Source organism: Scomber japonicus, chromosome 16 (genome assembly GCF_027409825.1).
Source record: "Scomber japonicus isolate fScoJap1 chromosome 16, fScoJap1.pri, whole genome shotgun sequence".
Taxonomy (NCBI): Eukaryota; Metazoa; Chordata; class Actinopteri; order Scombriformes; family Scombridae; genus Scomber; species Scomber japonicus.
In genome coordinates, this window is record NC_070593.1 from 4,929,706 (window position 1) to 4,956,046 (window position 26,341).

Below are 26,341 nucleotides of genomic sequence, written 5' to 3' on the forward strand. Positions count from 1 at the left end.
ATACCCTTTATTTTAGTTTGAGATATGTATGCATACTATTGAAATTAAATATTTATAAGTAAATGCTTGTTTTCCTTTGATGTTTGCTCAATTTTCTCCCTGTGTTTACATTTTTTGCTAATCCAGAAACATCTTCAGTGGAGAGACTGATCTCATCTGACTTTCACAATTTTTTCTCCCTGTGAGAAGAAGCTGAACCAGGGCCCTGTTCCATAAAGCAGGATTACCACATAAACCAGGTTTATTTTGTTAGTCTGGCTCATTTCCCATCAGTTACTACAGCAACTTATGCTAGCACCAGGCTGGTTGTCAGTTTTAGTCTGAGTTGCAGCTTAGCCATGACACTGACCTGAAAGAAAAGAGATGATTCACTATATTATATAATGTTGTTACTCATCATCATTAAAATAAAATAGAATACAACCTATAATGATAAATACATGTATATATATATATATATATATATATATATATATATATATATATATATATATATATATATATATATATCTATATATATGAAAGCGACCTTACAGCAAATACGTATATCTGCACAAATGCTAATTATTCACAGAAAGTGAAATGCGTCAAATAAGGTGTATTTTGGTCATTTCATGCAGCAAGGGCAGTAAAAGTGTTGCATCTATTTAAATGAGTGTGAGGTGATAATTTATAAATTGACACGGTGTTTGAGAAACGTTGTGGCCAGAGCAGAGAAGACAAATTTAAACCTGGTGTTGGCCAGGTTTTCTGAGGAAGTGAAAACCTTTAGACCTGAGAGGGAAGTCTGTGAAGTTTATTCATCTTTGTGAGATACTTACTTTTACTTTGAAAAAGTTTGTATATGTGATTGGAAGTTGTATAGATGCAGTTAGACCAGGTTTTATGGAGGGTAAAAAATGACCAAGGTTGTTTTCTGGATTGAAATTAAAACCATGATTTAATTTGAAAAACTGAAATTATTCTTCTCTCATTAAATATGCAGCGGTTAAGTTTCTGAATTCATGAATCACTGTTAACATTTCACTTCAACAGTAAAACCTCATTAATGTGAAAAACTGCATGACATTTTAAAATGTAACCTGCATACATGTGTGTAATTTCGAAAGCATAAATTATAAGAGGAAATACACATATGCGTACAAATGGAAAGCAGAGCAGAGTTTTTTACAGCATGACTTAACCCACATCCTGCCATGAATTGTTTGCAAGTTGTTCTCAGTTCAGTGTTCAATCAACCTGCTGCAGACACACATCAACTTCACACACCTGCGAGGGTTGCAGCCTTCAGGAGAGATGAGTTCAAAGCTTCGCTGTTGTTTTCCCCGCAGATCTGGCGGAGCAAACGGTAAGATAAACAGGTTACATCAAGACTATAATCAGTTTATTAAAGTTATAGATAGGTTTTGTTATATGAAATTAATGATTTACCTTTAATAAAGGAGACTGGATTTGAAATATCAAAGTTGAAGTTGAATTTATTTAGCTTGTACAAGCGGAGTGTTTTACCAATGCAACAGACAGAGTTACAATAGAAAAGGCTCCTCGTGGAGCATTGTCAGATTGGTTTTATACTGTTCTCTACCTGGGCTGCCTCAGCCACCTCTCATAACTGGCAAACATATTTCATACACAACGGTTTCTCAATTCCCGTAATCAGTAGACAAGCAGAAGTTCAAAAAGTGACACCTGTCTCTGACCCTCTATCACACATAGAGTTGAACTCTCTTTCTGCCAGTCTCAGCAAACCATCGAGAGAGAAAGTAATAAAACAGTCATGTAAAAACAGGAACACACACATTGTATGATTTAAGACATCTGAATCACAGTATAATCCTAATATTTAAAACAGGTTTAATGGAGTTTACATGTTAATACTGACAACAGAACACACAGTGAGTGACAAACATCCCCTTTCGAATGTGGTTGACCAGTGCATTATATTTTCTGTCGGGTGTAGGTTCGCTATTTTCGGTGAGAACATTGTGCTTTCATTTTCTATGTGCTGTTTTTGTTTTGTTTTTTGTCATGCATTCGAAATTAAAATAATTTAATCTAATCTAATCAAACATATGATGACAATGTATTAGATCCGTCTATACTGGCTATCACAAGTTAAGCTCTAGTTCAATTTAGTATAGTTTCCTTGCCTAGTACAAAATATACACTGTAGGATAAGCATAATGTAAAAAATCTGTATCTGTATAAAACTGTTAGCAAAAAAATATTTCTTTAATCGTGCTGTTCACTGACTCACTGAACCAAAACCACTCTCATGGACTGCCATTGCAGTAGACCTAAACTGTATGCGATGCACGACATGTGTTCATGTGGCAGGAGTCTTGCTGCTGCTCTCATATCCCTGCGCTGATTGTAGTGACTTTCCTTGCAATGTCCCATCGCTCTGTAACTTCAGAGAAGTGTTGAAATGTTTCTGCAAAGTGTCGTTCTTCTGTATGTTGAACTGTTGTTGAGACAAACCACGACGTCAGACAAACGCAGGCCTACTGGTAACCTCAGCAGCCTGAACATGAGGCTGTCTGTCTTCTGTAACACCTGAAACAAAAGAAAGAGCACCAGATGAACACAATTATTCACTCTTTCTTTTTACAATATGAAAAAATACTGTAATTTAGAAATGTAAAGTGCTTTATAAATAAAATGTATTATTATTATCATCTAGCACAGTAGACTTGGCAGAAATGGATTATACATTTTATATGCATGTTTTAATTAGTGTATAATTACCTGAAAATAACAATGGGTGTGTTTTTGTTACCTTAAATTGAGTCCTTTATATCTACATAGGGGAAAATGTTAAATGTTAAATAATGGATAAATAGTTTTGGACATCACACAACCATAAAGATCAGACTTCCATTCAGCCCAATAACATTTAAAAAGTTTAGTAAAGCTGCATGATTAAGATGCTTTTTATCGATTGAGGATAAAAAAAAATTAAGATTAGCAGAGGGCTAACCAGAAGTTAGCACTTGGCTAGTCTCCAGTATGCAAGCTTTACACATAGAATATACTGAGTCTGCATTCATTCTTCATACTGTGAAAAGATTTATTTGGTGGTTTAATCAGCATGGTGGTAATACACTTTTCTCGCTCAGACTTGACGGATACAGACGGCTTCAGGCACAACCCTCCCTTGGATGCAAGCCACTCCATTGAAGGTCAGTTAACGGCACTAACATCACAGACCATTAGCCAACTGTTCACCTTTACTGTTTGAATAGGGCTTTGAATAGGATATTTATCACTTAACTTAGCTTTGCCTTTAAAACAGCAGCAGTTCTCCTCGGTACACCTGCACACAGTTTTTCAGGTAGTCTGCATATTGGTTGTTCGCCATAGAAAAATAGCTCTTCATGACTTCATGACTGAGGCTGGATTGTAGTGTACACTGTTTGGTCCAGGTGCTGATGCAGAGCTTTTTGTACAATTTGCTTGGTTTCTGCCCACTTGGGTGGTGTGGTGTTGCCCTGGTGAGCCAAGAGGGGTGTCCTAGTTGCCGTCACCAAGCTGTTCCCTGATGCTGTTCTCTAGCTTCTGTATGGTGATCTCAAGCTTCCCAGACTTCTTCTCACATTTGAAGGGGTCTCAGAGGAAGCTAATGCTCATTTTCTCCTTCCTGCTCCTGCATTTATGAATTTGCTCTGCTCTCCTGAGGTTGGCAAGTCTGGATCCCTGCTGGATCGTTGAGACCCTCCTTTTCTCGCTCTTGTGCTTTCCTCCATACTTTCTGGAGAAGTCGTCTGTCCTTCACCAACTTAAGGATTTACTCTCTCTCCTAACTTTCTGTTTGGGGGTGATCTTCTTCATGGGCATTTCTCAAACCTCTGCTTGCCTTTCTCATAAATGATGTTCCCAAAGAGACTGAGTTTAGGAATTGGGGTAATTTCTGGTAAAAGCATCTCCATGCCTCTTTGTCACTGTCTCTTGGCCATCTGACTTTGGCCTGATGGATTGGCTTCTCATTTGGTGGTTTTCTTGTGGGTTGGCTAATTACAGGCTCAGAGCACAACACTTGCAATGGGGTATGTTCTTGCTGTTGGTATTGCACTTCATGTGGGGATGAAGCCAGAGGCGGTCCTGACTAGTTTTGCACCCTGGGCGGACCGACTATTGGCGCCCCGCCCCACAAATCCTTCATCACACAAAAAATAAGATAAATAAATGAAATATAGTATGTAAACACCAAAGTAAATTACACACATCCGTCATCATACAAATGAATAAAATAAAATAAATAAATGAAAAATACTAATAATTAACGTAATCTGACAGACGTTCACCCTTTTTACAACTGGCATTAAAATGTTTTCTGGGTGATTAGATTGCTATCAGGGAGTGCACATGAAAGTGCAGGTGTAAAGTTATTTATTTATTTATTGCATTTTCACATAACCCAATAACTTGTAACTTGTAACGGGTCTGTATTAATTTTATAAATGTATTATTATTTATTTGGAAGCAGCAGTTTGTGTTGTGTGGCCTGGGATCATAATCATCACAGGTTAGTCTATCCCCCACCCCCCTCCCCCCCTTGCTTTTCCTCTGAGAGTGAGACTCACAACCACAACCTGCTCACAGCCTCTGCAGTCGCAAGTTGACCCCCCCCCCCTTTGACTTTTCTTCTGACACACACAACCTGTATACGTGACTCTCAGCAGCAAGTTGACGCTCACTGCACCAACTTGATGTGCAAATGAGCAGTATTAGTCTAGAAAACTGGCGATTTTCTTTTCTTTTATTGAGGACAGACTTTTTTTTCTTTTTTTTTTTTTTTTTTGAGAGCGCTCGTGCGCCCCCAAGTAGATTGCACCCTGGGCGGTTGCCCACATTGCCCATAGCAAAAACCGCCACTGGATGAAGCAGCCTGAAATGAATTTGCAACTAATTTGGTAAAGGACCATTTGACATATTTGTGAAGGAAAAACACTAAACATTTGATTGTCCAGGCCTCTCAAATATGAGTATGTACTGATTTTCTTTGTCTTATAGTAAACTAAAATATCTTCTTCTTCTATCTAAGTTATTACACTTTATTGTAAACAACTTCCCCAACAACAAAACAAGGCCTCCACTTTGCTTTTTCTCTATCAGTGTTACCCACATTTAAGCAGTGCCTCGAGGACCATCGCTTGTGTGAGGCCAGCCAGCTGCTGATAAAGAGAGAGGATAAATTGTTTGGGGAGATAACAGACGCAGAGGCAGTCAAACATCAGGAGGAAGAAGTAGAAAGGCTTGCTTCAGACCGCAGAGACCTGGAGGATCTCATAAAGAAGATTCTGAATCAGTCCCTCAAAACAGAAGTCAACGCTGAAGCTCTAAAATCTGCTGTGAAGGCCATCTGCCAGGAGGAGGAGCAGGACCAGCGGTGGAAGCAGAGGGATGGGACATCGCCAGTCTGGAGGCCGAGCGAATGGAAGAAGCTCCATGACTCGACCCTTTACAGCTTGGTGAAAGAGCGAATGGATAACCCCCACAACCCCCCTGCAGACTTTGGGGAGCAGTCATCTCTTCAGGTGGATGTCTGTGGAATGGGCAAGCAGCTGAAACAGGACCTGCAGTGGGTGGTGGATGTGGTAAAGAGCTGCTACCCGCCAGAGATGCACATCTGTAATTCCTACGCCAGGTGGTACCATCAATTCTTCAGCGCCAGACTCAGACAGATCACAGAGTTTGGTCTAGAAAACAAGGACTGCACTTTCCTCCTGCGCTGGGTGAACGAGTTTTATCCAGAGTAAGTCATTCATTCAATTTAAACTTTTATTATAAGACAATAACATGGTTTAATTCAGCTTTTGGTGAAGTGGCTCATATTTCTGAATGCATCCTGGTCCATCAGTCCATCCTCTGTCCAACATATTAGACCAAAATTTTTCAACAACTACGTCGAGGAACACACAGATGTCTGACATAATGATTGTTACTTTCTGTTCTCTGGATGTGTCCAAAACAGCTTTGTTAATGAGTTTGAATGTGATGTTTTCTCTCTGTGTCAGAATCCTTCAGAAGCTGGGCAATGACATCGATCATGAAGCTCTGGGGAAGCTGCTGCCTGAAAACTTACTGGAACCTCTGGAGAAGCAATTCCTGCACAAGCAACAGGTATTTTCATCAGTTTTTAGTTTTGCACAGTGGTTTTAGTTTGGTTGGGTTTGGCAGTTTTACTCAAACTGCAGATCTTGTTTTTTTACACTAGCAGCATACTGTAGCAATCCAGTCAGTTAGTGTGATGAATACTTCTGTGCAGAGTGAGTAACTATGGGTTATATTGTCATTACAATTGTTGTGGATATTCATCGTCTCCAGTAGATGAATCTCAGCCTTTTAAAATACAATACAAACAACTGTTTTAATTCCATAGACTGTATAGAAGAAATGGACGTAACATCCGTGACATCACCCATTGGTTTGTGGACTGCTGCTCGGAAGCCAATAGTTTCGAATCTGGGCAGCGCCATCTTGAAAATTTCAGGTGCATGCTGACATTGTGCAATCAACCTGTCAATCACGATGTAGCCACGCCCTAATGCATACCCTGCTTTATCGTCAAATATAAAATCAGGGAGGCCAAAATGTCCCAAATGAACATCATACTGCATTGAAGAAGGCTTTAAACTAGCGATTGAGACCATAAACACATTTTGAAAACGTTTACTGAGGTTAGAAATCAAGTGAGAAGTTGGTGAATTCTCCATTGACTTGTATAGAGACGGTCGCCCCCTGGTGGCCTTTTGATAGAATGCAGTTCTAAGTTACTTACGCGTTGGCTTCATTTCAGAGGACTGGAGCTCCCCGCCTGTATACAACACACAGAAGCAATGAAAAAAACATCAAGGAGCTATACATAACCTAAATAAAATAGAGAAATTAGAAAAATACAGAAATTCATGCTTTCAACAATATATGTTAAAAGTAACAGCTTCATGTTGTTTTTTGTTCATCCAGAGTGAGCTGACAACCTGCATCGACCGTATGCTGAAGGAAACACAAGAAAAATGGGATAAAGGAGAGGTTCCCAAAAAAGAGGACGACTGCTTTGTCAATACAATGTCCTTCGACGCCATTCAGGTACAGTTTCATCAATACATGGAATCAAAACATGATGTTAAATCAAAGCTTTCACAGAGAGACAATTAATTTCTGGATTAATGATTTGGTATTTATAAATATCAGAAAACTGTTGAAAATTGTTCCTAGAAGTGAGACATGACATTTTTTGTTTTGTCCAACCAACAGTCCAAAATGAACAATAAGAAACAAAAAATGTTCACTTCACATTTAACAACCTGAAACATTGAATTGTCGACAATTTTTGCTAAAGAACTGCTGAAACTAGTATCAAAATATTGGATTTTTATAATACCCTCTGCTCTGTAACGTACAATGGATCACAAGAATGTGATTACATAGTTTTTAAGAGATTTAAAGTTGGCTTAAAGCTCTTGACCCCAAGGTGGTTAAGTTGGCAAATGGGGCAAAGAGCTGGATGGCAGAAGAGGATCGAAGAGTGCAGGAGTGTGTGTAGATGTGAAGAAGTTCAGAGAGATATCAGTCCGTCCAGGATTTTTTTCTGATTTTGCGGCAGAATTTTTAAAAAATTGCGGTAAATGTTGCGATGTTTTAAGCACTTTTATTGCAATTAAATTGAGGGAGACGGTGACAATTGCACACACACCATCTCTGATCTCATTGCACATTCAACTTGATATTTTGAAGACAGTTTTCACACCGTTTAACATTTTATTTGACAATATTGATCTCCCTCACAGACACATGCACACAACACAGACACACAGATACAGACACACAGAATTAGTTGAGTTTACCGTTGCGGCAGACGGTATTTTTTGCCGACCTCACTCCTCCAATTTGCGGAAAAGTTGCGGTAAAGTTGAGGTGATTGGACAAAATTGCAAGGCCCGCACATAATTGCGTGGATTGGTTGAATTTGCGTTAATTGTTGCGATCGCAACATCGCAAATTCCTGGAGGGACTGAGATATGATGGTGCTAGGTCGTGAAGGATCTTGAAAGTGAGGAGCCGAATCTTAAAGTCAATGAGGTATTTCAGAGAGAGAGACAATGAATTTGCTGCAGGAGTGACGTGTTCAATAGATGTGTTCTGTACCAGTTGGAGTTTATGAAGAGGTTTCCAACCAAAGACCAAAGAAGAGAGAGTTACAGTAGTCCAGATGGGATGTAATCAGGGTGTTTACAAGGATGGTGGTGCAGGTTGGTGTAAGTGAGGGAAGGAGACGATTGATGTTACGTAGATGGAAGTATACAGACCGAGTAACTTTATTGATGTGGGCTTCGAAAGATAATGTGCTGTCCAGGTGACACCCAGGCTCTTTATCTGAGGGGATGGAGGAACAGTGGAATTGTTGATGGACATGGAGAAAGTGGTGAGTGTTGCTAAGGCGGATCTGGTACCAATGAGGAGGACCCCAGTTTTGTCGCTGTTGAGTTTGAGAAAGTTGAGTGAGAGCCATGATTTAATTTGCAGCAAGCAGTCGGATAGAGCTGTGGGCGTCAGAGTCGAAGTGGGCTTAGTGGAAAGATAGAGCTGGGTGTCATCAGCGTAACATCGGAACTGAATTGAATAAGAAATGTCCTGAAAATGTGACCAAGAGGCAGAAGATGAATAATGAACAAAAGGGGGCCAAGGACAGAGCCCTGAGGAACACCACTGGAGACTGGAGAGGAGCCGGCTCTCAGGTTCCTGTGTTGAATAAACTGTGTGCGACCAGAGAGATATGATCTGAACCAAGCTAGAGGGATGTCAGTGATTCCAATGGAGGCTAATCTGTCCAGGAGGATGTCATGAGAGACGGTGTCAAAGGCTGCGCTCAGGTCGAGAAGAAACAGTATGGAGAGAAGTCCAGAGTCAGATATCATCAGGAGGTCATTGGTGATTTTAACTAGGGCTGTCTCGGTGCTGTGGAGGGGACGGAAACCAGACAGAAATTGTTCATAGAGATTGTTGTCAGACAGATGGGTGTGGACCTGAGCTGCAACAGTGAAAAAAAGCTAGTATTGTGTAAATGACATCACTCTTTCTCTCTGTTGTTTCAGTTTGTTTTGGGTTTAAAGCTGTAATTAATGTGTGCCATGTGTCTGTCTTTAGCTTATCAATGGTAATGTGACTGCAGCAGGAAGAATTGTGGGAGATCAACGCAAGGCCCAGAATCTAACACGGCCACTGATAAATTTACTAGAAAGGTAAGAAGACTGATTATTTGCCTCTACAGTAAATGCTGTCATTAATGTAAGCTTTTAGTTTTATTCTTAATAATATCGCCTGTCAACTCAACTCCTGCAGGTTCAAGACCTTTCAAGATGACATCATGGAGCCAAGCAAGCTGAAGGGCAAGTCAAACAGGAAGCCAGACAGCAAGCCAGACAGCAAGCCGTTCATCAAGGCGAACCTCGGCTGTGTCAAACAGTTCAGGTACTTTTCTGACATTTACACATAGTCACAGCTTCAAGGACTCGTTCCCATTTTTTCTAGTATGTCTTGAAACCAGCAGTCAGGTGTCCATGTGAAGTTTTCCTTGATATGTGCTTTCAATGGAAGTGATGGAGGACCAAATCCACAGTGAGTCCACACAGTCATTTAAAGGTTGATGTGAAGCTTATATGAGTCTTCAGCAGTCTGAGTTAGTCATATCAAGTAGATATCTGACACATTTAAAGTCTTTTTAGCATCAAATTCCCTCTTTGTGTTTCCCTGTTGAGCTGTGGTGGAAGTATAGTCACAAAAAGAGGAACTATGGTACTAAGAAGACTGTAACAATGAAAGTTATCTAATTGCTTCCACTCATTTAGATGGCTGAAGCTTCATATTAGCTTCAGATAAACTTTTAAATATAGTTTTTGCATAGAAGGAGGACTGTGGATTTTGTCCTCCATCACTTAGATTGTAAGTGCATTATGAACTGATCTTCTTGTGGTCAGTATGAACAGGATGAATGATCACAGAAAGTCAATTTGTGCACATGGCTGTTGTATTAAGACAGACTTGAAAAATTTTAAATCTGACCTTTGACATTATCAGAATAAAATATCATTGTGCGCTAAATTGAAGGGTTTCCTGTGGTCTGTCTGCAGGGAGTTCCTTGATAAGAAGAGCGATCTGTTCCCGGAGGATGTTCGGGAAAGCTGTTTGTCTATCCTGAATGACATGAAAAAATCTGCCCACATGTATTTACTAAGTCCCATGCACGAGGCCCTCAAGGTAAGTTTATTTACAACTGATTTAAAGACTAAATCTGGTCATGTTCCTTTCAGTCAAATAATCTCATGAAGGATTAGTGTATCCAAAGCCTGATATATCTTCTTGCTCGCAGCTGAAAATATTGCCCCAGAGATAATACCTCTGCAGTAACGTTTGGACTGAGTGTCCAAGAACAAATATTTCACTGTCTCATGCATCATGTTTATGTCTCATACAGCCAGAGTACGGCAAACTGGGAACTAGTGACTGGCTGAATAAACCAACACCGTTTGATAATCTGCTGTCCAGCATTGAACAAAAGATTGGGGAACTTCAAGGTTCAATTGAATCGTGTCACCAGGTAAACTGAAGAAACCATGTTCATTTTACATGACGACAAACCATACTCCAAAGCGGACTATAGTTTGAATATTTGGAATTACCTTAAATGACCTTTCGGGCAACCTTTGGTTTCTATTAATTTACAAACACTATGAAATTCAATTGTAGAACACAAAAAATAAGGTTAACTTAAACAACTAATGGACACCAATGGTCGCCCAGATGTTAGGATAAATGCATACTACAGAATAGTTTGCAAAACAGTAATATCTGAAATATTGTAAATGGTGTAAAACATGGGAAATACTGGTATAGTTCTGGAGATTCACAGATGATCTGGTAAACCAGACAGACCAACAAAGAAAAAATTGTTTAATTTGATGCTAAAGTAACAGTTTTTGTCCTGATTACTGATTTGATTTCAGGAGCTGATTGGCCAGCTTCACCAGGAAGTGACAATAGAATATGTGAGGAGGCTCCTGAAAGGTGAAGTCAAACTGAAGAATAAGGAGCAGGAAGAGAAGGCCTACAAGACTGTGACAGACAACGCAGAGTTTTTGCACAAATTTTTCAGCGAACAGGTGAGACTCAAGCACGAAATCTGAAAAGTATTTTTCTAAAGAGTGGGATTAGTATGTGTTCCTGGGAAAATCCATGGAAAAACCATTCACACCAATGATAAAATCCACTGTAAATGAAAAATAGTGTTGGGGTGGTGGGAGAGTACGGATCGCTGTGGAGTCCGGTCAGGGCTCTGGTGGGTCTCAATAACCAGACCGTGGAGTGCAGAGAGAGTTCTTGATTTCTGCCAGAGGTGGGGGTTCTTACAGAGACTTGGAGGTGTGTGGTTTAGGACAAATGGATGCACAGAATCCTCTTGAACTGGAAAACTAGATCTGGAACATCAAAAAACCCAACTGAAAGCTCCTACAAGCATGTCTAATGCTCTCTTCTTTGCTGCTAGCAAAACTGGCTTTGTTGCCAAGCAGAACAGCTACAGTGCGCCCTCTACTGGTTGATGGTTAGCCCTAGACAGCCTTTTCAACAGTAAAACACTTGGCTTGTGTATCACTGTGATGCTCCTGTGTGGTCCACACGTCATACTGTAATTACTCTAATTTGGCCTCTTTTTTTGGCTTAAATAAATTTATTTTGTTGTGGCCACTTGAGCCAGGTCATAGCAATCACTGTTGAATGAAACTTCAAGTCTAAACTAAACTATTTCACAGGGATCCAAAGAGGACTGGTTGAAGGATGTCCTGAACAAGATTGCTGAAGTGCTGAAACTCCAAGACCTTCCCAACATTCAGATGGAAGTATCACTTCTGGCAGCTGATTGTCCTGACCTCAGGTAGCCATTAAACTTCATCAGTAGAAGCAGAAACAAATGTCAAGCTGTCTGTGTGACCTATTTTGACCAAATACCTCGATATTGATATTGTGATAATATTGTAGAGATGATAATTGGTCCTTTCACAAAATATTTACACAAGAAGATTTTTGATAAATAACCACCAATAATATGGATGTAATGACGAAGTGGATACACACAATATTACAATATCCAATGTCTAAGATGATATCCAATCTCATATCACAATCAATATAATATTGATATTCCGCTCAGCCCTAATTAAAACGTTAATTTCTAATATTCCCCTTCTTTCTTCCACAGTGAAAAGCATGTTTCGGCTCTGTTGAAGCTCAGGACGAACCTCACCAAGGCCAACAGGAAGGCCGTCAAAGAAACTCTGTCAGACACGCTGAGAGAAATCAACACTCCCAGCGCTAAACAACCTTTTTTCTCTGAAATTAAGCTCTAAACTTGAAGCTCTTCAGCTCTTTCTGCTCCGATGCTCCTTCACTCTCACCCCCCACCCCCTTCATGGGAGCGGGATAGGAAGTCAGCCACCGCTGGGAGCGTGGTCGGAACAGAGGGTGAATGGGATCACCACCACCCACCGGCTCGTCAGACAACCCTTCTCCTTCTCTAACGTCAGACCCTACCTCAATTGAGGAAACAGATTCAACATATATTTTATTTGTTTGTTTTTCTTAGTTTTGTTGTTTTTTAGGCTAAACCATACATAGCTTAGCAATGCTGTCATTTTGTGATGCAAAGATAAAACAGGATAAGATTCAAGATTTATTTTATTGCCATTCAAACACCATTTCAGCAGGGATACAGTGCAGAACGAAATTACATTACATAAGCTTCACTATGAAACAAGAAAATATAAAAATACCTTCAAGGTGTTTAAACCTGCAGTGACACACACACTGAAATACAGCATGTGCTTTACATGATTTCTTTTTACATAAACATGTAAACAGATGACAGAAACTTTGGCAAGCAAGATTTTTTTTTAAAACAGCCTCTTGTGTCTCCGAAATGTCTAATCCTCTGTAGAGAAACAAGGCCTACAGCAGCAGATAAGACAGCCGTACCAGGAGGATACTGGTCTGGGTCTGGGTTGGTCCTCAGGAAGGGCCTCCAGCACCTCCTTGACCTCTCGGTTAGAGAGACCTTTCCATCGCAGCAGGAGCTCCAGATCTTTTCTGCAGCAAAGGGCAAAACAGAAGTAGGAGTTAGTAGGATGCAGTTCCTTTAATGCCCACTAGGATTTGAAATTTAAGTCCAATATGAAGTGAAGGGTTATCGTTTGGGTTAGATCAGGTATGTCCAAACTATTCCACAAAGGGCCATGTGGCTGCAGGTTTTTGTTCCAACCGATCAAGAGCACATGATTCAACCAATCAACTGTCTGAAGACTGAGATCAATTGATTCAATGACTCAAGCCTGGTGTGTTCCTGATTGGTTGGAATGAAAATCTGCAGCCACATGGCCCTTTGTGGAATAGTTTGGACGCCCCTGGGTTAGATGTTTTTAGGCAGAAGAAATTACAGCAGAAAAACATATGTACTAATTTACTATGAAATGTAGACGCTAACAAATTGTTATTTTACTTTGGCCAAACCACAAAAGGTTCAGATTTTATATTAAAATGTGCGGCTATAATCTACATAAGTTCAGGGAAATGTGAGACACCTTTATGCAATTCCTGTCAAATATAAAATCAGGGAGGCCAAAATTTCACAAATGAACATCATACTGCATTGAAGAAGGCTTTAAACTAGCGATTGAGACCATAAACACATTTTGAAAATGTTTACTGAGGTTAGAAATCAAGTGAGAAGTTGGTGAATTCTCCATTGACTTGTATGGAGACGGTCGCCCCCTGGTGGCCTTTTGATAGAATGCAGTTCTAAGTTACTTCCGCGTTGGCCTCATTTCAGAGGACCAGGACTCCTCGCCTGGTGTATCCCTGCGTACTAACAAATATGATAAATGCATTTTCTTCCTTATAAAACATCTGCAAAGCCTATTTATAATTAGTAAGTAATTAGTAATTGTTCATTTCTGCATTGTTTACATCCGTGTCGACAAGCTTCCCTGCCCTTGTTGTCACATTGCTGATTTTTAGTCCCACGACAAATCATTGTTTATACAACATAACATAATGGACACAGGATTATAAGAAACCTTTTCCCTCTGCATGATTTACCTCTTTGTGATATTCATCCGCTGCATGCTTGCAACATCAAGTTTCAGTCCGTCTGTGTCCTTGCACTCCAAAATGTCTGGGATTTTCAGCAGCGTGAGGTTCCACTGTTGGACACCAAAGGCCTGATACACCAAAACACATACAGGTTATGAATTTATGCTGCAACTGGTGAAGATTTTATTTATTTGGTAAATGTTTCAGTTCACTCACCAAGTCTGAGATGGTGGAGTGAAGCAGCTCAGCATCGTCAGTCACTTGTTGCCCAACATCAGAGCCCCAGCACTTCTTTAGCTTTCTCTGGTTGATTTGGACAAGATGTTTGAAGTAAAGTTGAGTGATGAGCTTATAGACCTCGTCCATCACTCTCTGAAAAACAAAGAGACAGATAGATACAAAGTTCAGTTGTTTACAGGTCATATACAACATATTTTGTACAATTTTTTTGTATGTAAAATAAATGGCTTCATGTTACTTTCCAATCAGCAAATATATAAATTAATTTTAACTATTTTATTAAATCACGAGCAAACCCAGACTCAAGTCTTAAGTCAAATATCTTTACTAATGATTTGAGTGAAATGATCAGATTTTTAACGTACCTCTTGGACATCCTGACACCACATCAGTTTGGGGAAACGCATTTTTACTTCTTCGACCAACATGGAGAAATGCCCATTCTTCGATTTGAAGTAGTTCTTAAGGTGGCTCTGTGTGAAAGAAAATGTGACTTAATGAAACATTTTTTGGTCAAACTATATATATTATGTCTATAAGTTGAACAGCTACCTCTGTGTAGCCAGCAACAATCTCCAACAGGAGCTTCATAGTTAGATCTTCCATCTCTTCAAGCGCTTTCACAGTGTCGTCAGGAAGGGAAGTTTTGATGTTGTTACTTTTGGTCTGGACATGCTGCCTGAAAAGAGAGTTTATATCATCAACACAAATCAGTGTAGTGGTTTTTTATTGAATTAACATTTAAGACAAGGATGCTCAAATACTCACTTGAGAGCTTCACAGTTTTGCAAAGTCTTCAGGAAGAGTTTCATGTCTGGCTTGGCCTTTTGTGTTTGATTTCTAAGAATCTCAGTCTGCTCAGTGGTGTACCTACAAACCAAAAAAGGATGCTGTCATATAGTATCCACAGGAGTATATGGCAGTCTAAACAAGGCAAAATGTGGCATGACAAGCACGAAAATAATGTCTCAGAGATGTTATATTTCTCAGATTATCATAATCAAATCTTAAAATTAAAGCCTGGGTGGAAATGTGTGTGTTAAAATCATATATATATATATATATATATTTATTCATTTATTTATCTTTAAAGATTTATTTTGGGCTTTTTGCCTTTATTTTAGAGAGTAACTGGCAGAGATGTCAACAGGAAGGAGAGAGAGTGAGGGGAAAGACTTGCAGCAAAGGTCCCTGGCCAGATTCGAACCAGTGACGCTGTGATTATGTGGTATGCAGTCTAACCAAACAACCACCAGGGTGCTCCAAAATCATATATTTCTAATGTAAAAACAGATTCTCACCTCTTCACAAACACCAGCAGCTCTTGGAAACAAACCTCCTGAACACTGTCAGACAGTGTTTTGCTGATTGTTTCTGCAGCTTTGTACATGGCATTGATGCACTTAAAGACAGATAGAAGAACAGATGTCTGTTAATTCAGATATAATATCATTACAGGACAGATAAATTAATTAGGAACAGGAAAGCCAACTGTGACGACCCCTCCGCTCCACTCGGGGAGTTTGATTGGCTGGCTGGGGGAGACACTTCAAGAACCAGTCAGTACAGAACATCTACACAGTTAAGTAGCTAAGGTTAAGTTAATGCAGTTGTTGAGACCCATAATGCTAACAACTATTAGCATACAATTGACATCACTGTTGACCACAGTACAATTCATATTCAGTATTTGAACAAATGTTGGATTGAAACCCTGACCCTGACCCCAACCCTAACCATTAACACTGCATCTAATAATCCAGTTAGCCAGGGGGCTAATCGCTAAGCTAATATGCTAATATACACACTTACACACTTTGTCAGGAAAAGGTCCCCACCGGGGAAATTCGTGCACTGCAGTACCGTGTGTGACCTCTGGGGTTCACACAAACTCAGGAAAACCAACCCTGTGGGGACCTCTTTCTTTTTTTCAAAAAAACTGCACCAGGCATATCAGGAGGCTGTTTGCTATTGAACAGGAGTCGGTCCCCATGGGAAAAATCGGTCGAGATGATGATGAATGATGGAATGAGTTTGATATGCCTGTCTTTAATTAACAGCTAAAATAAGGTTTGGGTTACTAAATACCTGAATGGTGTCCACGTGCAATTGAATGAAAGCTTCGTCACTATCACCGCCTTCTTGGCTTCTCTCATTCTGCAGGATTTTCTCCAGAGATGCTCTGACATCTTTCTGTGCACAAAAGGAGACACAGCAAGCCCTAATAAGCATATATGGTTTTCCAAAGCACTTGAACATGAAGTAAGAATAGTAGCTTCAAAGAAACTGAGCTGTATTATTGACCGCTTATTTTTTGTATGCATGTAAACAAATTGGTTTCCACCATTGAAATTTTCAAGAACAACCTTAAAACTTTCTTTTACTCCCTAGTATTTATGACCATGAATTTTTTATATCGTACCAAACTCTTTAAATGCCAAGCCTTCTTACTCAAAAACACAAACACAGAACATCTCCTGTGAAGTAACTAAAACTTTAGCAGAAAATGGTGTGTTCATGTTGGATCGATCATTCATAACAAGAAACTGACTGAAAACACGGACTTTAAAGCTCTTAAATAGGTGTAAGATTAGTATTCTTACCTGCACATTTTCAAGTAGGTTGTCCTTTGCTTTTGTCACCCACTCTGTGAACAGCATGAGGTCGACATTTTTTATGTGATCCACTCTTTGATGAGAAGCATCGCCTGGTAGGTCCTTACTGGGGAAGCACCACAAATACCAACATCAGAATTGACCAACAGATCTGATCTCGAGTTGTGCATTTGAGTACAAACCTTGTTCCAGTTGGTTGTATTTAAAAAAAAACATGGTACATAGTACATTATAAATCAGATGAGATTGGTATCACTCTTTTCATCTAACGTATGAAAGAAAGCAAACAAGAATATTTCTCAAAATGCCAAACTTTGAGTTCTATCTAAATATTAGAGATCAAGTATTGATTGAAACAAACTGACCCTTTATGCCAATTATTGCACCTCAAAGTGGATTAATATGTATGTAAAAACAAAAATGAGTAAAGAAAGATACAGAATGTGGTAGATAAATACCTTAGATATGTGTGTTGGACCCAGTTTAACAGCATGAAGGAATTCTTGGAGGTCCTGATGTTCTGCAGTAGACCATGCAGGTGATCAATTGTCTGACGATGGTAGCACTCAAGCAGACATCCCATCAACTCCTTACATGTAATTTGGGGAGCCAGCCTCTCAAGCTGAGTCTGCAGGACTGTCTCCACTTCCAACAGGTGCTGCTGAAGGTTCCTCTCCAGCTCTTCCGGTGGCTTCGGAAAGTGTTGGTTCACAGATCTTTCTATGAGTTGAACAACAATCTCCTGGTTCTCCAGTCCTGAGTGAGGCACTGCACAACAAGATCCATCCTCAGAGGTGTTAGGCCTCACAGAGATGTCATCAAGGGTCACCTGAAGAAGCTCGGCTAGTTCCTGAAGTGTGATCTCTTCCACACTCTGCTGTTCCTCATGGGTGTTTAAGGTGGTCTGAACTGAGGCTTTGTCATGCTTGACCTCTTTCTTGGCTCCTCCTAACACAGAAACATATATATAAGCTGTTTAAAGTACTGAAAATACGAAATTAAAATACTAAATTAGACTACAAAGGAATTATACATGCATATCACAATAATGTGGATTCAATCCCAATAAGTTTTAAACCCAACAGAGATTATGTTTCATTTTTACATTGGCATTGTCTTCATCAGCAATCACCAAGCAGCCCTCGTCCCTGTTTAGGCTTTAAAAACTCTGCAAATAATCAATAATAAAACAACAATCAATCGATCCTCTTACTTTGATGGGGGCCTGGCATGCGTCTGTATCACTGCAGTGTCTCTGTTTCATTTCTGGCCAGGGACATACGCTGCAGGTCAGTCTCCTCTATCTCTCCCTTTTTCCTGTCAGCCTCTCTTTCAGTTGCTATCTTGAAGTCCGATGTTGCACACAGACCACCAGCATTTATTGAGCTGTGGCTGCAACACACAGCAGGCTACGTACACAGATCTGAACCCAAAAATGGGACAGTTCCAGAAATAACAGACTCATGCCAGACGAGCACTGTCTGTCGTATTCATTTATCACTCTCCTCTGTTAATTGCATCATCTGTATTGCACCCACATTTAGAGCATGTAGCTGCATGCTAGCACAAGTGACTCATCTGAGATCTGTGATTTCACTTTTTCATTCATCACACATCATGGTCTGTTTTCAGAGGCTCTGTATGGTGCAGAAGACAAGCAGCTATCCCTATGCAGCATGCTCATTATATAATCAAACAGACTCTTACCTTCCTGAATGTTCTCTGGTAAAGGTCTCTTTTTTTTCCACCGAAGCTTGCTTGACCATTTATTTTTCTGCTTTGAATCTTGAGTCATTCTGTTGATGCCTGAACGAGTCTAAGTGGAATAAATAGTGTTCCTGCACAGAGCATCCACTGTGCTGTTATAAAGACCGTAGGGAGGAGAGAGGAGGGGTGGATCACCATCCTATTTTACTTTCAGTTTCATAAGGCCTGTTTCCTGAGCACAAGTAAATGTTGATACATCATGTTGAGAGAAACCACCGTAACTATATAAACATGAATACTACTGCTACTGATGATAATAATAATAATTGAAAGATCAGTAGTTTACAAGACAATCTTGCAACAATGTCAAATGTCTATTTTATTTATATACAGTATATGTACATTCATTGTGTTCTGTTTTCTCAGTTTTACCCGACCCTAGATCATCAATGAACGAAGTTGAACTGAGTTTCGTCTTCATCGTGGGGATTGGGGAAGGAGTTATCTGCCTGTTGGCTCATGCAGTGTGCATGAGGGTGACAGATCAACCACCATGTCTGCTCCCAAAGTCTCTCAAATGTTTAATCCTCTGTAGAGAAACTCAGTCTTCACCGGGTGATAAAACAGCTGCACCAGGATACAGATGTGGGTCTGGGTTGATGGTCAGGAAGGGCCTCCAGCACCTCCCTGACTTTTCGGTTAGAGAGACCTTTCCATTGCAGCAGGAGCTCCAGATCCTCTCTGCAGCAAAGAGCAAAACCGGATGCAGTTCCTTTAATGCCCACTACGATTTAAGATTGAAGTCCAAAATGAAGTGTAGACATACAGGATAGATGTTTTTTAGTGAAAAGAAATGATAAGTTGATAAGCCGTTATAGTACTGAACATTTTAGCTTGAATCTTTTGCGTTGTCACATAGGAAATTAACTATAAAATGTCGATGCTAACGAATTGTTATTTTACTTTGGTTAAACCACAACAGGTTCAGATTTTAATGGTAAGGCCTTCACTTTTTATTTGATATTCGAACATAGTTCCAACATGACATGAAAATATCGTATTCGAACTATAATTAAGTAACCCATCCAGAATTGAATGCCCCGAGCAGTTTAAGTATCTCAGTATTCACGAGTGAGGATAAGATGGAGCATGAGATTGACAAGCAGATCAGTGCAGCATCAGCAGTGATGCAGGTGTTGCACCGGACCGTCCTGGTGAAGAAAGAGCTGAGCCCGAAGGCAAAACTCTCAATTTACCAGTCAATCTATGTCCCAACCCTCACCTACAAGCTTTGGAAACCTTTTCCCTCTGCATGATTTACCTCTTTGTGACACCCATCTGCTGCATGCTTGCAACTTCAAGTTTCAGTCCGTCAGTGTCATTGCACTTCAACAATTCAGTGATTTTCAGCAGCATGCCGTTCCACGTTTGGACACCAGGGGCCTGACACAACAAAACACATACAGGTAATGAATTCATGTTGTAACTGGTGAAGATTTTATTCATTTGTTAATGGGTAGATGTCAGTTTCAGTTCACCCACCAAGTCTGAGATGGTGGAATGAAGCAGCTCAGCATCTTCAGTCACTTTTTGCCAAACATCAGAGCTCCAGCACTTCTTTAGCTGTCTCCGCTTGATTTGGACAAGATGTTTCACGTAAAGTTCAGTGATGAGCTTATAGACCTCATCCATCACTCTCTGAAAAACAAAGAGACAGATAGATAAAAAGTTCATGTCAAATTACTAAACACCCAATCAGAAAATATATAAATCTTTCACTATTTTACTAAATCACGAGCAAACCCAGAGTCAAGTCTGCAATGATCAGATTTTTAACGTACCTCTTGGACTTCCTGACACCACATCAGTTTGGGGAAACGCATTTTTACTTCTTCAACCAACATGGAGAAATGCTTGTTCTTCGATTTGAAGTAGTGCTGAAGGTGGCTCTGTGTGAAAGAAAATGTGATTTAATGCAACATTTTTTGGTCAAACTACTATTTCCAATGTAAAAATGACCTCAAGTGACCTTCTAATAGTTGGAAATTGAATATTATATATTAAAATATGTATATTATGTCTATAAGTTCAACAGCTACCTCTGTGTAGGCAGCAACTATCTCCAACAGGAGCTTGAAAGTTCCATCTTTCATCTCCTCAAGTACTTTCACAGTGTCCTCAAAAAGGGAAGTTTTGATGTTGTGACTTTTGGTCTGGACATGCTGCCTGAAAAGAGAGTTTATATCATCATCACATTTAAATCTGCACACTAACTCAAACTATTAACACCTCCTGCATCAATGACTTCTACACCCTGAGGTGATTTGTGTGGTTTAACAGCATTTTTATACTGTTTGCTTGTGATTTGCAATGTGTTTTATTACAAACTATGTTTGCATAGGAAGATAAGGCTTTGAATTGAATTTAACATTTGAGGGTGCTCAAATACTCACTTGAGAGCTTCACAGTTTTGCAAAGTCTTCAGAAAGAGTCTCATGTCTGGCTTGGCCTTTTGTGTTTGATTTCTAAGAATCTCAGTCTGCTCAGCGGTGTACCTAGAAACCAAAACAGGATGCTGTCATATAGTATCTACAGTAGTATACAGCAGTCTAAACAAGACAAAATGTGGAGATTCATTTATGATGTTTATGTTTGTTTCATGACAAGGACAAAAGCAGGGTCTCTGAGATGTCATATTACTCAGAACATCATAATCAAATCTCAAAATTAAAGCCTCTGGGTGGAAATCTGTGTTAAAATCATATATGTTTAATGTAAAAACAGACTCTCACCTCTTCACAAACACCAGCAGCTCTTGGAAACAAACTTCCTGAACACGGTAAGACAGTGTTTTACTGACTGTTTGTGCAGCTTTGTACATGGCATTGATGCACTTAAAGACAGATAGAGGAACAGATGTCTGTTAATTCAGATATAATATTATTACAGGACAGATAAACAAAAAACAAATATAAATTAGTGACAGAAAAGCCAACAAATAACTAGAGAAAACATACAGCCTCATTTAACTAATATCACAATACATAAAGGTAAATCAAATCCTGAGTAAACAGATATGTGCGTGGGTGCACACAAACATAGTAGATATATACTAGACTCCTTTCCCACATTTTCTTAAAGCAACAGCTAAAATAAGGTTTGGGTTATTAAATACCTGAATAGAGTCCACATTCAATTGAATGAAAGCTTCGTCACTATCACCGCCTTCGTGGCTTCGCTCATTCTGCAGGATTTCTTCCAGAGATGCTCTGACATCTTTCTGTGGACAAAAGGAGACATAGCAAGCACTAATAAGCATATATGGTTTTCCAGAGACTTAAACAGAGAATAAGAATGTTTTTATTAAAGCAACAAACATATCCGATAATAAGATAATCATGTTTATCTTGGTGTGTCTATTCCAGAAAGAAACTAAGCTATATTATTGACAGTTTAAGCATATGCTTATTGACAGATTTGTATGCATTTACAAACTGCTTAGGGTTAGGCGATTATTAAAATAACACTTACCTGATGCCTTTTACTCTGCTGCTGCTGCTGCTAAAGCTAAACATCTCGCGCAATCACTGAAATACCGTGTGGTCGCGCGAGATCCCACAAATCACTGTAGATGTGCTGTGCGGGAAAACATTGTCGAAATCTCACGGGACCACTGAAATACCGTGTGGTCGCGCGAGATTTCAACGATGTTTACAGCTTTAGCAGTAGCAGCAGAGTAAAAGCCATCAGGTAAGTGTTATTTTAATAAACTCCTGGTGTACTTACAAACTTTCCAATGCATTGATTTATGAGTAAAGACCCTATTTCTACTACTGTAGAAGTTTGATAACATTCCAGGCATAATTAGTGGGGTCATTTAGGAGATACACTGGTGGTCCCGTTAGCGCCTGTACTAAGCCATTCGGCTGATGGCTCTAACTCCACTCTTTTCCGACCAAATGAAAATGAACGGCTGAGGTGGTGTTTAGATAGACCTCATGGTGCATATGACGCTAGGTCGAAATTACGCTGAACCATCGCTTTGAGGCCCATTTATGCTCAACGTACGTATACATCCTTTTCAAACGATGGTGGTACTGCTCTGTTTGGTCCGTATCCATAAGCTTTAAGTTTATGGTTTATTGCTCATATTTGTTAATACCCTAGTAATGGTTGCTAAGCTATGATTGGGAAATTGCTGTTTGGGTGAGGGGTTTACTTCCAAGTCATAAATATCATATAGGCCTAGGCCCTAGCTATGCTATGCTAAATCTTTCCTGTGAAGAAACTAAAACATTGCCAGAAAATGGCGTGTTCATGTTGGATCCCGTCACTCATAACAAGAAACAGACTGAGAAAACAACTCTTAAGTAGGTGTAAGATTAGAAAACTACTGTAGTTGGATAAAGGTTAGTATTCTTTTTTTTTTTTTTAAGTATATTTTTTCGGGCTTTTTTGCCTTTAATGTACAGGACAGTGGAGAGCGACAGGAAACAGGCAGAGAGAGGGGGAATGACACGCAGGATAAGACCACTCGGCTCGGGATTCGAACCGGGGTCACCTGCAACAAGGGCTGTAGCCTCAACACATGGGGCGGGAGCGCTACCCGCTGAGCTATGCTCAACCCAAAGGTTAGTATTCTTACCTGCACATTTTCGAGCAGTTTGTCCTTTGCTTTTGTCACCCACTCAGTGAACAGCATGAGGTCGACATATTTTATGTGATCCACTCTTTGAGGGGAAGCAGCGTCTGGTAGGTCCCGACTGGGAAAGCACCAAAAATACCAACATCAGAATTGAGCAACAGATCTGATCTCGAGTTGTGCATTTGAGTCCAAACCTTGTTCCAGTCATTGTAGTTGGCTGAATTTGAAAAACAAAACATTAAAATGTACTGTTCACGGTACATGATAAACTGGGTGAGACTGGTATCACTCTTCTCATGTAACCAATGAGATAAAGTAAACAAGCATATTTCTTGAAATGTTAGACTATTGATTTGAGTTGTCTCATATCTAAATATTAAAGATAATTGGATGCACAAAATAACTTTGTATTGTGTGAAACAAACTTTACCTATTACTCCACCTCTATGTGGATTTATATGCATGTAAGAACAAAAATGAGTAAGGAAAGATACAGAATACCTCAGATATGTGTGTTGGACCCAGTTTAACAGCATGAAGGAATTCTTGGAGGTGCTGATGTTCTGGAGTAGACCATGCAGGTGATCAAATGTCTGACGATGGTAGCACTCAAGCAGACATCCCATCAACTCCTTACATGTAATTTGGGGAGCCAGCCTCTCAAGCTGAGTCTGCAGGACTGTCTCCACTTCCAACAAGTGCTGCTGAAGGTTCCTCTCCAGCTCTTCCGGTGGCTTCGGAAAATGCTTGTTCACAGATCTTTGTATCAGTTGAACAACAATCTGCTGGTTCTCCTGTCCTGAGTGAGGCACTGCACAACAAGATCCATCCTCAGAGGTGTTAGGCCTCACAGAGATGTCGCCAGGGGTCACCTGAAGAAGCTCGGCTAGTTCCTGAAGTGTGATCTCTTCCACACTCTGCTGTTCCTCATGGGTGTTTAAGGTGGTCTGAGCTGAGGGGCTGTCATCCTCGTCCTCTTCATTTACATCTCCTATAACAGAAATATATATTCAAGCTGTTGAAAGCACTGTAAATACTACATTTAAAAATGAAGGAATTACATATGCGTGTCACAACAATGTGGATTCAACCCACATAGTTTTTAAACACCCCCCCCCCTCCCCCGTGCATTACAATTTCAGTAATTTTAATGCATTGTTTGAAATACATGTTTTCTCTTGTCCTGTGCGTCTCAAACTTGTGTGCCATTTTCTTTCTCAATTGGTTACGCTCCTTTTTATAATTCCCCTTGGTGGCGTTGTCACCAACCTCTCTACTGTCAACCGTCATTGTGAGCTTGTCTGCATGCTGATGAAGGATTTGGGTCCAGTCTCATCCAAACCTTTTCTAATCATAGCAGTTGTTTAACTTTCATTCGTTTGTTTGAGTTCAGAGTGTGTTTACTCTCTCTGGGATATTCACCTGGAAATCTCCTGCATCAAAACCAGAAGTATGGCAGTTTGATCCGTATTCATTTAAATCAGTTTTCCAAATATGGTGAGTACAGTTTTCTTTTGCATTTCTACTTTTTAAAATGATTGTTTTGACTGCACTAATGTTTCTCTGACATTTCTTTTCTGGATTTGTTCACATGAAGCAGTCTGTGATTTCACTTTTTCATTGACGTATGTGGAAACTACACTAAAGAATAATCATGTTGGTCTCTGTTTTCAGATGCTCCATAGTATGGTGCAGAAAACAAACAGCACTCCTACGCAGACAAAGCATGCTCATTATAATCATAAAACAGACTTTTACCTTCCTGATTGTTCTCAGGTAAAGGTTTCCCATTTTTCCCCCAAGGAAGGGCTGGCCGAATTTTCACCTTTTTCAGTTTTGACTTGTCCGTCATTCTGTTGATGCCTGGACAAGTCCAAGTGGAATAAAGCACGATCCTGAAAAGAGCTGTGAATCTGTGAGTCCACCACGCTGTGAAACTGTAGGGGGGAGGGGAGGGAGGGGAGGAGTTTTCTATTACACCATATATTCTACTGTACTTTCACTTTCTTATGCCTGGTTTTAAGTTCCCACATTATGTTGAGAGAAGCCACAATGATAACATCAACATTTTCCCATTTCTTCTGACTTAAATAAAGACATTCACTTTTCTACAATAGTTCTACTTCAACAGCCGACTATGTCTACCATGTTTTGCACTATACTGAAAAGATAGACTCTGAACTGAACACTATTTTTGAAAGATCATTAACTACAAATCATATGTACATTATGTTTGCCTCGTAACTGTTTAAATGCAAATCAATTTGTTGATAATGTAACTCTGATATACATTAAGTCCATGTTTTTCATTCTGTATGGAGATGAATGTGAAACCAATGGCTGCTCTGTTGTTTGTCTCATACATGTCTGACAGAACAGATATGCTTCCATTTCCAACATACCTGTCCACACTGTCCATGAAACAGATTATGCCTCACTTGCACTCAACATGCGTTACTATGTACCTTTTTAGACTTTATATCAGTTTTTAACATTTTTAATCAATGATTTTACTCTCAAGTGCAACCTTGATTTTTTTCCCTTATCAAGTCAACCTCTCCCAACTTCAGTTTTATGAGTGAATCTAAATGCTGGTGCATAATAGAGGAAGTGGAACTTTGTTTAATGATTCTCTCCAATCTGTAATCTGTGTTGACATTGACTGTATGGTTATGAACCACACAGCAAAGGGCACACCATGGACTTTGTCATCTTGAAGGATCTGAACATTTCTGAGGCTGTGGTGACTAATGTTGCTCTCTGATCATTTCTGTGTTTTATGTGCTATCTCCATGCAGACAAATGTTCAAACAGAGCTAATCACAAAACAGTATGTCACTGAAAACACCAGTGAAGTATTTATTCATTTCAATTTTAAAATTACAAATGTTGTGTATATATATATATGTTGGATAAACCTGCAATGACACATACAGTGAAATACAGCATGAGCTTTACTTCATTTCTTTTAACATAAACATCTAAACAAATGACA

The 26,341-nt window shown here is 39.6% G+C and overlaps 2 protein-coding genes across 2 annotated transcripts; one reads left to right on the plus strand and one right to left on the minus strand.

The window, feature by feature from the left end:
- The first annotated feature begins 3,091 nt into the window (after window positions 1–3,091).
- On the plus strand, window positions 3,092–12,401 carry LOC128375820 (tumor necrosis factor alpha-induced protein 2-like). Its single transcript, XM_053336236.1, has 11 exons — window positions 3,092–3,182; window positions 5,116–5,755; window positions 6,018–6,123; window positions 6,967–7,089; window positions 9,148–9,242; window positions 9,343–9,471; window positions 10,131–10,257; window positions 10,475–10,597; window positions 11,004–11,159; window positions 11,808–11,929; window positions 12,254–12,401. The coding sequence occupies exons 1-11, from the start codon at window positions 3,092–3,094 to the stop codon at window positions 12,399–12,401; spliced, it is 1,860 nt and encodes a 619-aa protein (XP_053192211.1).
- A 573-nt stretch (window positions 12,402–12,974) lies between these two features.
- Window positions 12,975–25,264, minus strand: LOC128375821 (exocyst complex component 3-like). The gene is made up of 11 exons (XM_053336237.1): window positions 25,105–25,264; window positions 23,848–24,337; window positions 16,983–17,100; window positions 16,468–16,572; window positions 15,681–15,781; window positions 15,148–15,249; window positions 14,932–15,058; window positions 14,745–14,852; window positions 14,356–14,511; window positions 14,146–14,267; window positions 12,975–13,137 (listed from the first exon to the last, which is right to left on the minus strand). Exons 1-11 carry the CDS (start codon window positions 25,196–25,198, stop codon window positions 12,975–12,977), a joined length of 1,686 nt encoding a protein of 561 aa, XP_053192212.1. The 5' UTR covers window positions 25,199–25,264.
- Between the last annotated feature and the right edge of the window lie 1,077 nt (window positions 25,265–26,341).

Bases quoted from the DNA above. Each gene is read 5' to 3' on its own strand.
- LOC128375820 (XM_053336236.1), top strand. From the start codon at position 3,092: ATGGTGGTAATACACTTTTCTCGCTCAGACTTGACGGATACAGACGGC. The intron at 5,756-6,017 runs GTAAGTCATTCA...TCTCTGTGTCAG, and splicing joins GTGAACGAGTTTTATCCAGA to AATCCTTCAGAAGCTGGGCA. The intron at 9,243-9,342 runs GTAAGAAGACTG...CAACTCCTGCAG, and splicing joins CTGATAAATTTACTAGAAAG to GTTCAAGACCTTTCAAGATG.
- LOC128375821 (XM_053336237.1), bottom strand. From the start codon at position 25,198: ATGACGGACAAGTCAAAACTGAAAAAGGTGAAAATTCGGCCAGCCCTT. The intron at 24,338-25,104 runs GTAAAAGTCTGT...TTTCTGTTATAG, and splicing joins ACCTGAGAACAATCAGGAAG to GAGATGTAAATGAAGAGGAC. The intron at 14,512-14,744 runs GTACGTTAAAAA...TTTGTTTTTCAG, and splicing joins GGTGTCAGGATGTCCAAGAG to AGAGTGATGGACGAGGTCTA.